General features: G+C 45.5%; 2 protein-coding genes across 4 annotated transcripts in view; one reads left to right on the top strand and one right to left on the bottom strand.

The window, feature by feature from the left end:
- PXK (PX domain containing serine/threonine kinase like) overlaps positions 1–7,804 on the top strand; it is a 37,578-nt gene extending 29,774 nt beyond the window's left edge. For 2 of the 3 annotated variants that reach the window (XM_086618994.1, XM_086618992.1), the window contains exon 18: positions 6,697–7,804. In XM_086618994.1, the coding sequence (XP_086475120.1) occupies positions 6,697–6,896 (200 nt within the window). In that variant the 3' untranslated portion in view covers positions 6,897–7,804. Of the gene's footprint in view, positions 1–3,511; positions 3,896–6,696 lie in introns of those variants that run through there. The other variant, XM_086618995.1, reaches the window with a different exon arrangement.
- A 48-nt stretch (positions 7,805–7,852) lies between these two features.
- On the bottom strand, positions 7,853–12,616 carry PDHB (pyruvate dehydrogenase E1 subunit beta). The gene is made up of 9 exons (XM_086618998.1): positions 12,467–12,616; positions 12,154–12,261; positions 12,020–12,082; positions 11,900–11,935; positions 11,525–11,810; positions 10,705–10,815; positions 10,074–10,165; positions 9,494–9,635; positions 7,853–9,110 (listed from the first exon to the last, which is right to left on the bottom strand). The coding sequence occupies exons 1-9, from the start codon at positions 12,596–12,598 to the stop codon at positions 8,965–8,967; spliced, it is 1,116 nt and encodes a 371-aa protein (XP_086475124.1). The 5' UTR covers positions 12,599–12,616; the 3' UTR covers positions 7,853–8,964.
- Between the last annotated feature and the right edge of the window lie 5,769 nt (positions 12,617–18,385).

The following is an 18,385-nucleotide window of genomic DNA, read 5'->3' as shown; positions in this document are numbered from 1 at the left end:
TCTGATGTTAATGGTCTGTTAACTTTGAAGTAGTCTGTTGATCCCTTGTTTTTGTGTATTGTCTCTTTGTGCCTGTATTGCTGTGATGTAGTTTCAGGAATTTTAGGGGTGACAAATTTAGTGGCTTAAGCTGCCTGAATCTTCCCTGTTCTGCTACAGCCAGATAGCTGATAACACCAGTGGAACTGACAGGAACTAGTCAGAAACTGATTTGGGTTAAAAATAGTATCTTTATTATTTTGGCCAGTTCTCTCTTCCAGTTTGCTTAGGAGCTGTGCAAACAGTTTTGCTAATGTTTAGGACAAGTGGTGGGAAGTGGTGAAGAATCTGCTTGAGTGGGCAATAGAAATGCTCATGAAAGTTTGATTACAAATCTGAACATGGAGCAAGAGCAAACGTGCTTCAGTCTGAAAGGCTGGAAGAGGAGCACTGGCAAACAGTCACAGCAAAAGGTGTCAATGGAATACATTTCTAGAAGGGAAGCAGTCCATAGCATTGCTGTAGCATTATGATGACTCATGCCATGCGATTCCTGGTCTCAGGAACTTTCCATACAGCTCAACTTGTTAGCTGAAGTGATGCAATCAAATTTATGTTTGCTGTGGATGGACTTTCAAAGGACACTGCAGGCTGTGTGATGCAATTGAAATCGCTCATGCTGAAATTCAAATTGGTCATTTCTTCTTCAAGTTGAGGGTGTGTTGAAGTGTATATTTTGTGAACTAATGTCTCCCAGTTAGTCTAAACAAAATAATTACTGTTATTGTGTTGCACAATAACAGCACTGTTCTCTGGATGTGCTGACTCTTAGCTGGAGGTTTTATTTCAAGTTCTGTATGCTTTAAAAAGGAAGTAGCTGAAAATGCAAAAGAAAACGTTATGCCTCCAAAGTGGACAGATGTTTAGAACACATTTTTTTCCCTGCAATAAAGCTACCTTTTACTTACGTTTTAACTTTAATGTATTGGAAAGCTTTTTCAAGTTTTGAGCATGTGATGCAGGTTTATGTGTAGACGTGGCTCAAATGGCAAAGAATGGCTCAAGTTTGGGCTCAAAACTTGGCTGTTGTTCAAACCACATTGTCGCAGCGTGTCAGTCATCCTGCTGCCAGTGTGCTCATGGTGATCAGCCCCGTTGGATGCAGCGCACTTTGCCCTGCTGCATTCAAATTGGAAAGTGCTTTAGTGTGCTGATGGCACTGATGCATTTGGTGGGGTGTAAAGGCAAGTGTCACCATTTCAGGAATGCTTTTGTGAGTAGAGTTCATAGAAGGAACTTCAGATATTAGCTCTAAGACAAAGCTAGCGTGCTTGATTTTTTTTCACCAGCAATGTTGTAGTTCTAGCTATTTAAGCAATTATGCTGTTAATGACGCAGTGAAAGACTCACTGGCCTCATGGTAGGACTTTCCTTGTGACAACTGATGGATCTATAGCTTGTACATCTCCCAGTTTCCTTGTACTTATTAATAATATTTACCTCTGAATCAAAACTACTTGTGGGTATCAGTGTGGTGAGATGACTGTCAGAAGGGGAATGAGGCTTTCAGTCTGTCTTTCTGGTTTAGTTGTGGTTGTGTTAGAATCAGCAAGATGCTTTGATGTGCCATGATATTTCTTCACTCTGAGGGTGGTGAGGCATTGGAACAGGTTGTCCAGAGAAGTTGTGGATGCCCCATCCCTGGAGATGTTCAAGGCCAGGTTGGATGAGGCTTTGAGCAGTCTGATCTAGCAGAAGGTGTCCCTGCCCATGGCAGGGGGTTTGGAACTAGACGATCTTTAAGGTCCCTTCTAACCCAAACCATTCTATGAATCTGTGATGCCATGGCAAAACGAAGGTTGACATGGAAAAGTGTAGCCAGCAGAAGCTCTTGCCCCTGCCCTGGCGTGTAACCAACCAAATCAATGTAGTGTGAGCGTATGTGCAGAGCCAGAGATGCTGACCAGAGGGGGAACAGGCTCCAGGCTGACATGCCCTGGGGAAGGAGCTTCTCAAGATGTGAGAAACCCCCTGAACGATGTGCTTTGTCTCTAAACAAAGGCCTTGTGAGACTTAGCTTGCAGCAGAGCGCTTGGTATAGTCAATGCAAAACATACTAAGAAGTAAAAGGATTGCTGGCTTTAGCTGTCTTTGTGATGATAGCTGCAGCTGTGGGATCCAATGTACCACCTGCTTTGAGGGGAAAGGTGTCTATGAGAAACGTAGACTCTCATGGGCGTTTCTCATTGACTAGAATGCTTCAGGCTGGTTTCGTTGCAGATACTCGGCTAAATAACATCTTTGAAATATGTTGTTTAGATAGTGCCAAGTGATTCTAATGTAATTTCCTATGTTTCCGACATTCTCCCTTGAATGTTTGACTCTCATTTTTTTTTCTTCCTTTTTTTTTTCTCCCTCTCCTTGCACAATTCTTTATTTTCTTGAAAACCTGTGATTTTTCTTTGTGGCTGTGAGCTGTGGGTAGGATCAGAAGGGATGCAGAACATTGCGGTATGGGTTATTTGAAACTTCACTGCATCTTCTCTAAATCCAGTAAGCCCATAAATTACCAGCGAGCTCTCTTACAATAGAGAAGAGTTCAGAGGGCATCATTTTTGCTCCCCTGGGCTTCCCTGTGGGAATAAAGTGAAAGAGTTGTACTTAACTTGAGCTATCTTTTTCTGTGCCTGTTGTTCTGAATCCTTCAGTATGACATATGTTTCATAGATGCCCATATGGTGCTTCTTTTCTACTGTTCACCTGCCTGTAAGGCAATTCGAATGCTTTAGTAAGTGCTCTTCTTGAGTGTCTCTGATCCATGCAGCGTAAGTGTAAATACAGGTGCTAACGTGACAGGAAGCCTTCCTTGAACTGAATGGATTTCGTCTTCTATGGCTAATCTTCCTGCAGATTCCTGCTAAACCTAAATGCACTTTAATCCTGTAAAACTTGAAGTATGGCATGTGCAACTGAAAGCATATGTGTTGTATTTATTCCTCAAGTATAATAATGCTTATAGCAGGGAAAATTGTGTTTCGTTATTCGGAATCAAAGTATTGTGTAGGTAATGTGAAATAGTCGATCTGCTATCCTCATGTTTGTCAGTGAATAAGAATGTATTGATTTTTGTACTAACTTTTCAGCTAACAGTATCTGTTTTTCTTACTTTGACACGAGAACTGGATGATTAACTTGTGTCCTCTCTCTTTCTCTGCTGTCTTCAATAGAGCATGCATCATTTTGAACGTGAATTTTCGGAAAAGTAAGCTAATGCTGATTTCTCTCTTTAAAGATGCTCTGTTTCTGTATGGGAAAGTTGAATGCAAATCTTGAACTTGCTTAGTATTGGGAGGGAATAGAAAAAAAAATTTGAACATTCTTATGGATTATTTTAATGAAATACAGCATCTTTAAAAAATCTATCACTAAAATGATTTTCTTTGTTTGCATCCCATTCTCAGCCAAGTTTTTAATGCTTTTGGCACAATTACTGTCACTTTAAATTCATAATTAAGTTTTTGTTTCAATTCAGGCATCAAGTTTACAGCATCTGATTTACTTCCTATTCCTTTTAACACACTCTCTTAACAAAAATGTCCCTGTAAAAAACCCTTGGTAAGTTCCTGTTTTGAGTGTTTTATTCTTACAACTGCATGAATGAGTAAAATGTGTGTTTGCAGGCATCTTCTTCAAACATGTGTACTGGAAAGGGCTAGTTATAACTGAGCACTTGTCTCAAATGTCTTTTCTAGTAAATACAGGAAAATATTTCACTGTTGGACAGAACAATTTAGTCTGTAGATGTAACTGCATATGAGTACACCAGTGTGAACTCAGATTTCCTTTGCACCACTCGTGACAAGAAGGGAATGACAGCTTGGTTTTGATTGACTAATTGAAGTGAATTGATTTGATGATTTTCAGAACCATGGTCTTAATTAATAGATTCAATATGTGTTTGCTCATAGCTAGTCAGATACCATCCTAAAAACTGTTGTGTTTTAAGGCAGAGCTCAGGTGTAAGAGTATCATTGTCTGTAATCAGTCCCCCAAGAATGTAACTGTATGATGTTCTTGGCAGCTCAGTTTCAATAACAGTTAGTCCTGAGGAATTTAAATAATTTCCAGGAAGGAAAGTGGCCTCTCCCCCTACTTCCCTGTCTTTTCTGCCCCCATTGTAGCATAACCAGACCAAAATTTGAATATAACGCATGGAATCTTGGCCTAACAATACTTCGTGATCTAAGCACTTTGTGACTTTTTTGCCCCTCTCTCTGTCAAATGTGTGCCTTCTTCCACTGCCTATGTTACTGTTGTATTTCTCTTCCATAGAGAGTCCTGGCCACTGTTTTCATGCTTATTCCTTATTGCATCTTGTACAACTACTTGCACAACCTCTCCAACCTCACCTTGCAATTCCAGCCAAAAATCTTGTCTTTGTTCTCTGCAGTTCTTGCATCTCTTTCAAGCCATTTCATTTATGATTAGCTGGTCTTGGCTCTTTTACAGCAGTTCATCTGATCAGTTTGGTGATAGCGTTGGTATGGCAGTCCTGTGGTGTTCTGCTCTGACCACTTTAACTGCAAAAGTGGTTACTTTAACTGTTTTTGGCCTTGTTCTTCCTTTGGCAAAGTGTCAAGATTTGCTTTGCTGGCGGTCTGTACACGCATGAGAAACAGAAAGACTGTAACCTAGGAGATGGTTTTCCAGTATGTCTAATAATAAATTGGCTTTCATCTTTGGCTAGTGTAAAAAGTAGATTTGGATAAATTAGATGGCCCCAAGGCATCAATATGCAATTTATTTCAGTCTGTGCTAACATTGTGTAGTGTTTTCATTATTTAAGAGAGCAGTTGATCCACATGCAACAGGCATGCTACATTGTTTCAGTTGATCTCTGATATTTCTACTAGGACTTGAGTATTTCTTCTGGAAGGGAGGAGAGTGAAGATAAGCCCAATATGTACTTCCATGTTTTGTTGTCACAGAAGGTTTTCATGACAATAAGAATTTCTCCTGAAGAGCTGGAAGTGCTACAGTCACAGCATGTATTAATGTACACTGGCAAAGTTGGATGCTTTGTGTGAATACTCTGCATTTTGAGCTTGTTCTCATATGGGAAAAGTCTCTTCAAAGACTGGCACAAATAGAAAACGAGGGAACTTTGGGTTATGGCTTTCATCTAGTGTAACTGCTTTTTTTAATTTCAGCACTTACTTTTTCACTATTACTTGTTAGTCTGAGAGCAAGTGGTAGCGAGGAATTGAGAGAGAAGTGGAGCACAGAGAACTTTGCCTGCTTTTTGTTTTCTGTAGCTGAGCTTTATCCTTCCTTGAATACCTCGTGAGCCCCTGTGGCATAATGCCCCTTAACTGCTCGGTATTTGCCTGCTTCATAGCAAGCAGTTCTACGTCAGTAATCATAGCCTCTTGGTTGGCCTCGTGTTGTTTTGCGTTGTGTCATAGTTCTTGCCACTTACCAGTGTGTTCCTCTCTGTAGGTTCGAGCTACCAAAAGCAAGTGTTATGCTATAGGTGCCATTTGTCTCTCTAGTCTTACTGTGGAATAACTTATGATCTAAATGATCGTAAGTTAAAATTCACTGTTGAGTAGTTGTAAGATACTAATCATAATGCCCCTGCTCATTCCAGAACACGAGACAAGACAGGCCCATCATTCCTCATATAGCTGGTCATGTGCTGCAAACACCACCTTCACGTGGATGTCTTGCGGAACAGCAGGCGGTCACCTCTGAAGCCCTTTGCTCTCACTCCAGTGTGGATCTGATTGTACTTGTGTAGAAACGATGGTGCAACGCGCAGCAGCAGAGTTGTGCAAGATCAGGGTGTTTGGGAGAGCTGCTTGGGGCAAATCAGGCCACCCGCCTGGATCTGAGCTGCCAGGAAGCACCTCCATGCAGGCCCTCGCTGCTGGGCTTGCTGCCTGCATGCGCTGCTGTGGGCTCTGGCTTCCCAGGGAGTCAGGACGTGAAGGCTGAGGCACGATGAGAAGCACGAGCTGGATGTGACTGGGGTGGAAAGCAAGGGCCAGAGTGCAGAGTGACTGGTGGGAACTCTAGAAGCAGGCAAGCGGTGTGAGTGGCAGATGGTTGTGATTCATTCACCCTGTGAAACAGGCGTTTGTTACAGCATGTTCGGAGAAAGTCTGATAGTACTGTGGAAGCATAAAACACTTCCAGGAAACTCTATCTGCAGTTAGTATTTCAAAAATGGAACATAATCTGACCAAGCAGTCATCAGAAATACTACAGCGATGTGGTCCTTCGTAAGAATGTCCTTAGTCATGTAAATAAGAACAGGTAGCAAGACTTGCTTCCGGTCTTTGTTACTGTTCGTGACTCAAAGAGCAAACTGCTTCACTGGGGACAAACAATAGAACTTCCTAGCTTCACTTTCTCTTAAGTTCTTATCTCTATTTCCCCCAGTGCAAGACCACATTTGAGTCATGTTTTGCATCACCAAGTACTGAGGCACTTAAGGCTTTTTTTCAGAGTGTCTTAGATGACACAACTCACCTGCAGATAGAGGGATTTGATCACTTTGGCATTTTTTCATGCTTTCTGTTCTTCACCCTCCACTGGCATTCAAGGAATGACGTGACTAGTGCAGGACTGACCAAGTCAGCTCAGGGCTGCCGTCCTCTGCCACAGGACGTTCTTGACATAATCAAACTGCATCTTCTCTCCTCAACGCAACAGGAGCATCGTCGATACCCCCAGCACCGCCACCCCTGCCACCAGCAGCTCCTCCTCCAAGTACAGAGGTGCCAACGCAGCCAAGCCCACAGCCTGATGTCAGTGCAAGCCGAGGAGCCTTACTCAGCTCCATACAAAACTTTCAGAAAGGAACTCTGAAGAAAACACAGACATGCGACTACAGCGCTCCCAGGATCAGCTGAGGCTACTGGTCACACCAGGATTGAATTCCCTCTCCCTTTCCTGTGCTGTCTAGGAAAAAGACCCTCCTGACCGGCGACTGATCCACCAGCATATAGCAGCTAATCACGCTGTAGCTCCATTTACCCCCATTTCAGCTTTCCTTGAGTAGCAGCACTACGCTGTTGGAATTGCGTTGCCGTGCTGTGCTAAGTACTCCATTCTTCACTGGGTTTCAGAAACTCTGCTCTCTAGCTACAGTTTCAGGGGTACAGCAACTTCTATATAGCTGAACAGAAATCTGAAAATAGGAATGACCATGATCATCATGAATTAATGCAATTTTTTTTCTAGCTCTATTCCACCCCTTTTTTCAAATTACAGAAATGTAGTTTTAGTCTGCTCAGGTTTTCAACACTTTTCATGCCATTGTAAATCTTAATTCTTGCTGCACTGAATCAGCAAGTTTTGTTTTGGATAATCCAGCACCCTCCCCGCCTCCCCAACCCTTAAAGCATACTGCACAGGTGAGGGAACTGGAGAATTGAATCTTATTCCCACCATATTTGCTGGTGGAATAAAAATGCTGTTTCATTAAACTTGTTTAAATGGACATCCTACCTGTAACTCTAAGGGAAAGCGTTTTTAAATGAGGAAACAGTTGAAATAAGAGTGAATAGGGCACTGGGATATTATTCTTGATTTAGTTAAATGCAAAGTTACTTCAAGTTAATTCTACAGCTTAAACTTTATTGAAAGATCCTTTTGATTTAAAACCTTAAACAAATTGCACTTTAAAGGATTATAGATAATCCATTTTTTAAAATCAAGTACATCAGTGTTTGTTACTATGCAGAGAATGTCTGTACAAAGTTTCATGTAACCTGTGATATTCAGTCATTTTTATTAAAATGTTAATGGAATTCCTTCAGCAGTGTGGTGGTGGGTATGTTCAGCTAGGATCTCACCTGCAAGCCAGACTTCCTAAGAACCTAACAGCCCTTCTGCTCACGGAAATACCCTGAAAAGTATTCCTGGCCCTTGACTGAAACAGGACCCGAGCGTTTCTGTCTGCTTACAGAGGGAAGTATCTCCTCCCCAACAGCTCAGTGGAAAGGCAGCCACTCTGGGGTACAGAGCAAGCCACACTGCTCACACTCCTCTGAGCAGCTTCCACTCTGCACCAGAAGCTGCTGAACCAAGCCTAACAGAGCTCTCCCAGCCCGCCAGGACTAGCCCCTGGCATGTGGTGATCTGCCTAAAGCTGCTACAACTGTTTCCCAGTTCTTCAAACGCAATCTATGCAGCTGCTGCTTCAGACCCAGGCTCAGCACATCTGCATAAAATAACGTACTTTGCACTCTAAGAACTATAGTTTTGAGCATGCTGCTGTTAGCCCATGTGATGAGTTTAAAAAAAATAATACATAAAGCAAAGCATCTGGGCAAGTATTTTTTTTATCACTGTTTGTGGCAGCTAGTAAAGAAAAACTAAGTAGTGTTTCCCATCACATATTATTTGAACTCTTGTGCAGCTTTCCTGCATGAGCAGAGCGTTCCTTGAACTACACGTTGGCCCATCTCTCAGCCCACACCACAGGCTTCCAAAGCCATTTTGTGCAGATGCACTTCACTTGTCACCTGAAAAGCAGGGCTTCACTCGCTCCAGTTTGCTCATTCACCTTTAATAAGCCTTGTGACCGTGGGCTCCTAGAGAGCCCTAGAGCATTCCAGGGCTGGACTTTTGCTTCCTGCAGTTCTTCACAACCACACTGCAGCCAGTTTAACACAACTAGTCTGGTAATTACAAGCCAAGCAGAAATGGAGGATTCTGTCCTCACTCTGAATTTAGGATCAGATTTCTCCACATACAATAGCACTTGCCCACCTGTACTGCTGAACAAACATACATTAACATGTTGCTTACACGAAGTGTGGCTTAGAGGGTAACCCCATATAAATATTCTGGGAGGTGGCGATACTTTCTCCACTGTACAAAAGTTCATGAAGCTATACAACAAAGTTATGCATACAACTTGCCCTACACCATTGATACTTTTTAAAGCAGGACTTTAAAACGTGTATTTACAACTCAGATATTCAAAGTTTTCTTCACTGCAAATATTATATCCTTCACTTGAGGTATGCAGTTATCTTCTAGAATTTTTGCATAAGGCATAGGAACATCTGCACCAGTAACACGCACAGCTGGAGCATCCAAGTAGTTAAAGGCAGATCCTGAAACAGAAGATGGGTGTCAGGTTGCCACACACTACGTTTTTCTCTCAATTTCATTTTCTGAATCTTAATCTATTTAAACAATTCTCTTCCTGTAGTTCTAATATTCCCAAAGCAGCTGTTCCTGCTCGTTTATCTTCATGCACTATGCTTAGACAAAAAGTTTATATCCTGCTTCTGACACAGTCAAGTTCCTGGAGTGAGAATTGGTTGCAAGAGAACAGGAGTTGGATCCACCCTGTGAAAATCTAGTAGAGGAAGACAGCTAGGCTCAAGCTCCTCAGATAGAAAACCCTAACTTTGCCTTCATCTGGCTTTATGAAGAAGTCGTCAGGATTTAGACTAGGGAATGACATCAACATGTATATTGCAAAACTCAGTACCTTCCATGATCCTGGCACAGATTTCAGCTCCTACTCCAAATTGTGGCCAACCTCCTTCTACAGTTACAAGATGGTTTGTCTTCACAACACTAGCTTCCACTGTTTCAATATCCATTGGTCGAATGGTACGCAGATTTATAACCTGAAAAAAAAACAAAACAAGAAGGACACTGAGTTTTGTCCTTTAGCACTTCCATCTACTCTGACTTTCAAGACAAGTAAAATGTCTAACTTTTTATCCTGGCAGAGACTGTACAGAACAGTTTCTGGTGGCTCCTGGAAAATCCCAGATAGGTGAGTCTTATTGTATCGAGATACAACCATACTAACACATACTGTCAATCTGCTTCCCAGGCAGCTAGGTCAATCTGAAAATCATTATCAGTTCTGCCTTAATTTTGTGATGAAAAGGTCAAATGCAGAAACATGAAACGCAGGTGCTTGGCTCACCGACTGAAGGCATTTACAAATATAAGCAGCTAGTAGTTGTGACACTGAAGTTTTGCAGAGCCTGAATGAGAAGACCCTCTGTTTTTTCCCCAGTTCAGGGTAAGAGAAAAGCAACAGAAACCTCACCCACCTCACACTCCACGCCTTCTTTGGCAAGTACAACAGCTGCTTCCAAACAGTGTCCAACAGGTCTTGAGTGTGACACTAACGTAACATGAGTTCCTACAATGGATGTCAATGTTAAAAAAGAAAAACACAACTTAAGAGTTAAAGCTTTTCTCTAGACCTCAGGCTCCTTTCAAGGTAATGTTAGGATTCTCTTGTAAATTTAAGTTCCTTACATTTATTTGAAATGCTAAGTATTCTACACCAGTACACAGCATGAGGAGTTGCAGCAGAAGGACTATGTGAAGACAGAAACTCCATCCTTTAATTCAGAGAACTGAGAAGATATTTAATATTGTTTTCAGATTATCCTTTTCAAACATTCATATAATTAACTGGTAAATCATGAACAAATGGGCCAAAATACTACAGTGATCTCTTTTTGCATTTTTGACAAAAATTATGTACTAGGATGAGGAAAAAAGTTTTTCCAGACATCGCCTACTCCATCTCTATAATAAGGAACAAGTCTTTTAGACGAGATAGAGAGAATCAAGTGAACTTTCTTTATATGGGCAACAGAACAATAAAGTATGCTACAGGATAAAGTAACATTCAGTTCAGTTAATAAGGAACAAACTGTATTCTTAGCTTACCTTGCCTTTCTATTTTAGCTTTTCCAATTGGAACAACAAAATCTTTTGACTGTGCCTGTTCTGACATTTCAAAGGGAACACCATACAGTAATTCATTTTCCAGCATCACAACTAAAAGAAAACATACTTAGATTAACATGTACATCTGCAGACACAGCACTGTACTGATGATTAACGGTACTGCAGCAGACTAGCTCAAGATACTAAGCCCATCCAGGCAACAAGAACTTAAGTATGTTTGCAGAAGCAATTAAAAAAAATAAAAGTCAATACTGAATTATTTTTAAAATGGTCTACAACTAGTCTTAAATTTGAGATCAGATATTTAACTTCTGGTACACAACGGTAGAATCACTAGTTTTGGAAAGTCTTAGATTTTGCATGCATGTTTGTAAAAAACAACAACAAAGGTTACCCTGCTTTTAATTAATGACATTCTGAATTTACCATATGAATTTCATGATCTGTTACACAGACACTGTATATGCAGGAACTCCTCCTGACTCATCTTTATCCCTTTTAACCCCTTTACTATAGATTCACAAACGCTTCTAAGTTTCCTGATTTGGTCCCAAACTAGCACTAAAGACACGCAGCTGGCAACAGCAAAAATGAGTCTACTGTGAGTGAGGCAAGTGGCTGTTAGGAAAAGAGTAAATACTTCTGTCTTTGTAAGTATCTGAAAGCAGCAGTAAAGCAACATTAAGTGTTTTAGGGTTTAACAGGGTTTTTTTGTTTGTTTTAAATGGGGCAGGAGGGGAAAACAGACATTGTTTTCAAGATGGAGTGTTAGGTATTGCCATGATCTGCCTGTGTTCACCTGGATTATCGTCCCGGATTGATGCTTTCAGCAGACCTTTGGCATCTTCTGAGCTCCAAGGACTAACAACTTTCAGCCCTGGGCAGTGCCCGTACCAAGCCGCGAAGCACTGTGAGTGCTGGGCAGCGACTCCAGCTGATGCCCCGTTGGGGCCCCGGAAGACAATGGGAACAGCAATTGATCCTGCAGACATGTAACAGGTCTTGGCAGCCGAGTTTATAACCTGATCGATCGCTTGCATGGAGAAGTTGAATGTCATGAATTCACACACTGGTCTCAACCCTGCCTGTTAAATATATTAAAACACGTATTAGTATGGTTTTACGTAAGAATAGTTTAAATGTTTTAATTCAAAAGGAACATAAATTTACAAACCATTGCAGCCCCAACAGCAATTCCCGTGAAGCCCATCTGAAAGAGAAGGAAACCGAGGGTAAGCACTGGGGGAGCAGCTAAGGAAGGGGTCGCCAGGGTCAGAGACGGGGGCAGCCGTACCTCTGATATCGGGGTGTCGATCACCCTCTTGTCCCCGTACTTCTTCCAGAGACCCCTGGAGATCTGCAGGGCAGAAGAGCGGAGTCAGGGCCTGCCTGATGCCCTCTCCCGGCCCAGTAAGGGCACCCACGCACCTTGTACGCGCCATCGTACTGGGCCACCTCTTCGCCCAAGAGGAAGACGCGCTCGTCCCGCTCCAGCTCCTCATCCAGCGCCTGGTTCAGCGCGTCCCGCACCGTCACCTGCGAGACACCGGCTGCCGAGCACGGCGGGGGCACGGCCCGCCGCCGCCCTCCCCGCACGGCGGGGACGCGGGGAGACACCGCACCGCCCGCCCGCCCCGAGGCCGCCTCGCACCAACGGGGCCGAACGCTTCCCTTGAGCAGGACGGGCGCCTTTCCCCCAGCCTCCCTTTCGGGGCGCCGCTCCCCGCGGCGGCCCGGTTACCTGTATGGCGGCAGGCGCGGAGAGGCGGATTCCCCTGCGCTGCTGGAGCAGCCGCCCGGCGGCGCGGCCCCGGGTCGAGAGGCGGGCGCCCAGCGGCGCCAGGTGCCGCAGTACCGTGGCGCACGCCGCCATCTTGGCCGTGTCCTCTAGCGCGGAGCCAGCGGGGCGCCGCGCGCTGCCGGTGACGACGAGACCCCGCCCCCGTGCGCCCCGCCGGCGGCCTCACTCCGCCCCGCGCCGCTCTCGCGGGAACCCGCGCGCGCGACGGCTGCAGGCGGGCGGCGCGGTCTTCGCACGCCACTTCCGGTCCGCCGCGGAGGTAGCGGGACAACCGCGCGCCCGCCCGGTTTGGCGGGGACACGCATGGCTCGGGCTCAAGCGCCCCGCACGCGGCCACGGCTTCGCCTGTCGGCGGCGGGGCTGCCCGGGCCGCGCCCCTCGCAGCCCCCTCGGTGACGCCGCGGCCGGGCACGAGGCCGAGGCGGGCGGCGCGCGTGGCCACCCGGCTGCCAGTCCGGAGGCGAACGGGGCGGTGCTGAGGCGCTTCGCGGCCCGGCATCGCCCGCCCCTCCCCGGTTCCGACCGAAGGGGCGTGGCCGGGGCGTGGCTGGATGAGAACACACCCTCGCTCCCTTCCCCCCTCCCGCCGCACCGGCGGCTCAACTCAGGGCTCGCGCTCAGTCGCCCCCGCCGCTGCTGCTGCCGCCGCCGGGCTCTGCCGTAGCGCTGGGAGCTGCGCCCGTGAGTGCTGGGCTGCGCTGCGCCGCCTTGGGGCGAGGGGCTGAGCGCCCGGGGCCTGCCCGGGCTCGGGGAGCGGTGGGGGGCCGGGCGCCCGGGGCCCGTGTGCGGCGGGCTGCCCGCAGCCTCCGTGGGGGACCGCGTTATGGCGGGACGGCAGTGTCCCGGGCAGAGCTGAGGGGCAGGGCGCGGGGCTGCGCTCTCAGGGCCTTCTCGGTGCTGGGGAAGGGCTGCGGGGCGGGATGCCGGGGCCCCGGTGTTAGGGTGGGGATGGGACAGCTGGTGCCTGGGTTCCCGGCTGGGCTGGGGGAAGGAGCGGGCAGGGTGCCGGGGTGGGTGCCGGGTGCCCGGCGGTTATCTCTGGCAGGGAGGGTCTGGGTTACGTGGATCTTGCTCTATGCGGGGAAGGGAGTGGGTCCTCCTGCCCCACCTTGTAGAGGAGGCAGAGCTGGGACACTAGTTTAGGGTGGGAGTGAGGGTCTGGGCTCTTGGGTCACTTGCAGGGGGGGGAGCAAGATGTCTGGGTTCGTTTCCAGGATCTTTGCTGAATCATTGTGATCCTGGGGAGAGTTCTTCCACTATGAGCTCTCTGGCTCCTCTGTGATGGAAACTGGCACTTCCCAGCTCCTGCTGCAGGCCTGGGCCCCTCTCTGGCCTGGGCTCGCAGGAAGGATTTCTGCCCTTGTCTTGCTGTTGCTCCTCGGACCATGCACGTGCCAAGCCCTGTTGGTGTGTGCAGGGAGGCTCCGTGTTTCTGACGCCTGCCTTCCTGAAAAACTGTTTGGAGACACATTTCCACACACAGACAACAGTGTGGAACTAACACTACCAGTTAGTTTCACAGAAGCAACGTACAGTTGGGTGAAGCCCAACTGTTTTCATGGGTGCTGAAAGCCTGTGTACCTGTGGTTCCTTCAGCAGGACCAGGGCAGATACATGTGTCTTCTTTTGGCTCTTGTGAGAGGGGGGCCGAAGTGATACTGCGATGTGGACATTTCAAACAAGAAGCAATTAAAATAAAAGTTTATAACCTGGACTTAAACCAGGATGTCTTAGAGGTCCTTAGGGGAGGGAAGGAAACTTCAGGAGCTTGGAATTTATAGTGAAGTGATTAGACATAAAGGAGTGAAGATGCTGGTGTGAGCATTTTGTCCTCCTGCCTGAGGTGAAGACTAAGTATTAGTAAAAAGCAACTAAAGAAAAGCAAGAGCTGTGTTAACTTTTAATCATCTGTATTAGTCATTATAAACTTGACATGTGTAGAAGGTGATGGATGTTTTTTTTTAGTGAAGCTGATCTGCTGAATTACCAGAAGATTCGGTAACTGATTGCTGTAAGAGCTTGCCTCTTCCTTGCTCCCTTGGTTAGGGTAGCACGGTGCTGGATCCTCATGGATTTGCTTTGCAGACTATTGTCTCACGCTACAGTTTGGCGGAGTACAGTCATTGCTGGTGCTAGCTTAGTTTTTGTCAGTTCAGGTGAGTCACCGATCATGATTTACAATAAAAACTTGCCTTTCAAATGTTAGGGGTGGCTGGGGAATGGAGAGGCTGTCCATGTACAGCGTAGCTGTGCCGAGGGCAGGAGTTCCTTTTTCTCATCTTTGGAGATCTAAATGTGTGAGGCAGGGAACTCACTAAGTGGGTGAGTAGCTTGACATAGCAAGTATATTTGTCTGTATAAGTAGAGTCCTAGCTTGGCTCTTTTTAATTTTCAAGTTGCCATTTGTAGAATTCCTGTCGACGCTGTGTGTGGAGGTTAAACAGCTTGTACTGTAATATCGATACCGAACTGTCCAGTAAAGACTGGTGCTACAAGTAAATCCATTAATTCTTTGTTGGAAAAACTAAATGGAAAACATTCAGAGCAAATTAGGTGGTGTGTGCCTCTTGACTTTTAACTGTTAGGTTTATTTTTGCTGCTCCTTTAAGTAACTGCTTATGACACAAACACTGTGCTTTTCCCCAGGTGCAGTGTGTAGGCTGTGGCCTTGACCAAATGCAGTGTATGTGGTCCCAGCAGTGCAAACGCTTGGCAGTGCTGCTGGCATCCCCTGTCCCGTCCTGAGCCCGTGTGTGCTCATAGATGCACGTGTTCAGCTGACTCTCATTTGCTTTCTCTGAATTTCAGCTTGCAAAATGGTTGCACGTTAGCAGCTCTGTTCTGGGAGAAGCCCTGCTGAAGTTAATGGGATTACCTGTTGCAGTAGTGTTGCTGGTAAATAGCCTTGTAATCCTCTGAGTCATAATACATGAAATAAGAGTGAGCGTTTTACAAATGCAGGTATCCAATTTGGTGTGTTCAGTATGAAGTGATGGCGTGAGTGCTTTTCTTCAAAGGTCCTTGCCTCTCATTGTACCTGTCTGGTGTGGATGTGCTTGGTGCTGGGCTGCAGCAGCAGCTGTCATGACCATGTTCATGCCGTGTATCTTCTCCCTGCTCGCAGAAGCAGGACTGTAGTTTGACACACTTGGTTCACCACAGAACGATGTCCTGTTTGGTTTAAACGATATCAGCAGTTTGTCTGGCTGAACCTCATCTTAAATGAGAGTTTCGTATGGTTGTTAAAGAGAGACTGTCTTGGGATATGGCTGCATGTCATCTGTTCTCCGCTGTCCGGATGCGAGCAGCCATGTTAGCGAGGCTGTCCTTGGATGTGGTGTGTTGTGGTGTGACACAGGGACAAGAGCTGGCTTGAGGCTGCCCATCTCTCGGAGCAAGTGTCTGCCCACCCCCACTGATGCATCACTGTGTTTCATTCAGGAAGAATTTAAAGCATCGTTGAAAGGGCATACATTATGAAGGGTGTACATATACCCCACCCTCGTGAGGTGGTTTGGTAGTCCTATCTCAGGTGGTACCTGAACAGAGCTGATTTTCCCTGTGAAGTTGTCGAGAAATTCGGAGCTCCCAGGCTGATGAGGGAAGCAGCGGGTAGTTGTGATCCTGCTCAGGCATTTTAGGATGGCCTTCTGGTATTATTCCTTTGCATTGTGCATCTCACTCCAGTGTTGGCTTTGCCAGGGAGGTTTGTGCCTGCCTAGTGATTCTGGGTCCCTACATAGATGAAGGTCAGTGAGACTTCTTGGTGCAACGTATGTGTTGAGGGCTGCGTTCGTTGCAGCTAATTGCTCTTGTAAATTATTCACTCCCATGTTACATAGCAGTGCTGTGATCAAAGATTAGTTTATGCCCTTGCACAGACAGGCGGTGTTGTCTGTTTTTTTCTCTGATAAAGTAAGTCTTGATTAATCTGTAGTGTGAATTTAGATGCTGACCAAAATAAGATAGTATCTGTCCACCAATTTAAATAACTCGAGGGACATCTGCCTGTCTTTGAAATATTTGGAATGTATAATTCCAGTTAATTTTATTAAGACTGCAGATCTCTTCTATCGCGATTACCACTTTGAAGTGAATATTTTCCTTGAATATCAGAAACCTGTACCAGTCTCTCCTATGGTCTTAATGCATCTGCGTGTTATACTGGTGTTGTACTTGACCAAACTAACACCTGTACGTGCTGGAATTTAAAAGATCTGGACTATTGATAAAAGTTAGTGAGCTGTACTTGAATGATAATTCCAAATAAAGAAAAGTTGAAGGAATTTGCTTCTTGATTTATGAGCAGATAGAAAATAAAATTTACAAAGGTTGGCAAAAGAGCTGGCATTCCAGGTTTATCTGCTGTTGGGGGTGTGTGTGCTTTAATGTACTTTCTTGAGGCATACTCTGTCTCTAATTTGTAAAAATAGGATCCTGGTATGACTAGTTCTGTACCTTAGTATTCCTTAATCTTCAGTTGTCTGACCTCACAATTTTCATACACTGATTTTGTTTTTTCTACCCTTTAATACATCTGAGATGCAGCTGAGGCTGTGCTCGTGCTGCTGGCCTCTGAAGGCCTGACCTGCTGGACACTGTTGTGCCCAGGCTGTGGGTTTGGACAGGGTAGCGGAGCCCAGAGAGGTGCTGCCTTGTTCTGTGGTGAACGAGACTGACCTTGTTTGCTAGGAACGAGAAGGGCAAGTAATGTTTTTGGTTGGGAATTAACTGTGAACCTTCAGTTGTTTTGGAATGTAGGGCTCTGGCTCAGTGAAATCTTTGTGCTGCTTTTGGCTGGGTGACTGCGTTGAAGTTTGCTAGTAAAGAGGATGGGAGCAGAAGTCTTGGTGACTGTGTGGTCTTTAAGATGTAAAAATAAATAAAGCTGAGAAGCAGTACCCTACTTAAAACAGACTGACCTAAATGCTCAGCAATTCTAGCAGAGAGGCAGGCTCTGGGTAGGGAAAAAGGCTTACTGATGGCTGGCTTCCCTGTCCATGCATCGCTTGACGTGGTTGACAGGCCATCTTTGGAAAATCTCCACTGGTGTCTGGGGTCATTCACTTCCCCCTCCTGGAGTTGCACAGGCCAGGCTGTGGATTTCCCTTGTGCGCTCATGTGGAGAGAGTCCCCTTGTTATGCAAGTCAGCAGTTCAGCATCTTCTGGGAAGTTACGGCATGAACTACTTCTCAAATTATGTTTGTTGGAGCATTGTTGAAAACATGTTTCATGTCCTCTGGCTTGTCTCTAGAGAGATACCTTTCAAGAGTGTCTTATGGGTCTATGAAGTCCATTCGTAGTCTTTATAGACTAATGTTCTTGCTATCAATTGCAGTTTTCCACTACTGAATTATTAATTCTGCAGTGAGATTTTGTTTTCCTATTGTTCATTGACTTCCATGCTTCATTTATTCTTCTGTGCTCTTTGAAACTGGAGCATGGGAATTTTGACTAATATTAATGAATCACATGTATGACCTCAGTGGTGGCCAAATAAACTTTTTTAATTGGGAAAAGGACATCCATCTTTCAAAGTACTCACAGTTTTCCGGGTGAAAGGTAATCCGTTTGTGAACATACATTATCCTCAGAGGCACATTACTTGTTATTTAACAAAATGGGGTGGTCAAACAGCTGGTGGAGTGATTGATTGCCTGTGTGCACCGGAGGCAGTCCTGTGGGTAGCATGAAGGGAGAAGGAGGGAAAAGCTCATTTGTAGATTCTCCTGCTAATGTGGGTTTGTAGCTGAATGCTCTCCAGGCAGAGAGCCTGCCTTTGATCAGGAAGCATTCCCCTCGGTTGTTCTTGTAGGTACTGATGGTCTGCCATGTTTTGTTCTTTGTTTTGTGTTTTT

This window comes from Tauraco erythrolophus, chromosome 12, assembly GCF_009769465.1.
Source record: "Tauraco erythrolophus isolate bTauEry1 chromosome 12, bTauEry1.pri, whole genome shotgun sequence".
Classification (NCBI taxonomy): Eukaryota; Metazoa; Chordata; class Aves; order Musophagiformes; family Musophagidae; genus Tauraco; species Tauraco erythrolophus.
The sequence above is the reverse complement of the archived record's forward strand: the minus strand, read 5'-3'. Positions and strand labels throughout refer to the sequence as shown.

Coding starts and splice junctions, on each gene's coding strand:
- PDHB (XM_086618998.1), bottom strand. CDS start 12,598: ATGGCGGCGTGCGCCACGGTACTGCGGCACCTGGCGCCGCTGGGCGCC. Junction 12,083..12,153: donor AGTACGATGGCGCGTACAAG/GTGCGTGGGTGC, acceptor TCTGCCCTGCAG/ATCTCCAGGGGTCTCTGGAA. Junction 9,111..9,493: donor CTGTGCCAGGATCATGGAAG/GTACTGAGTTTT, acceptor CTTCTGTTTCAG/GATCTGCCTTTAACTACTTG.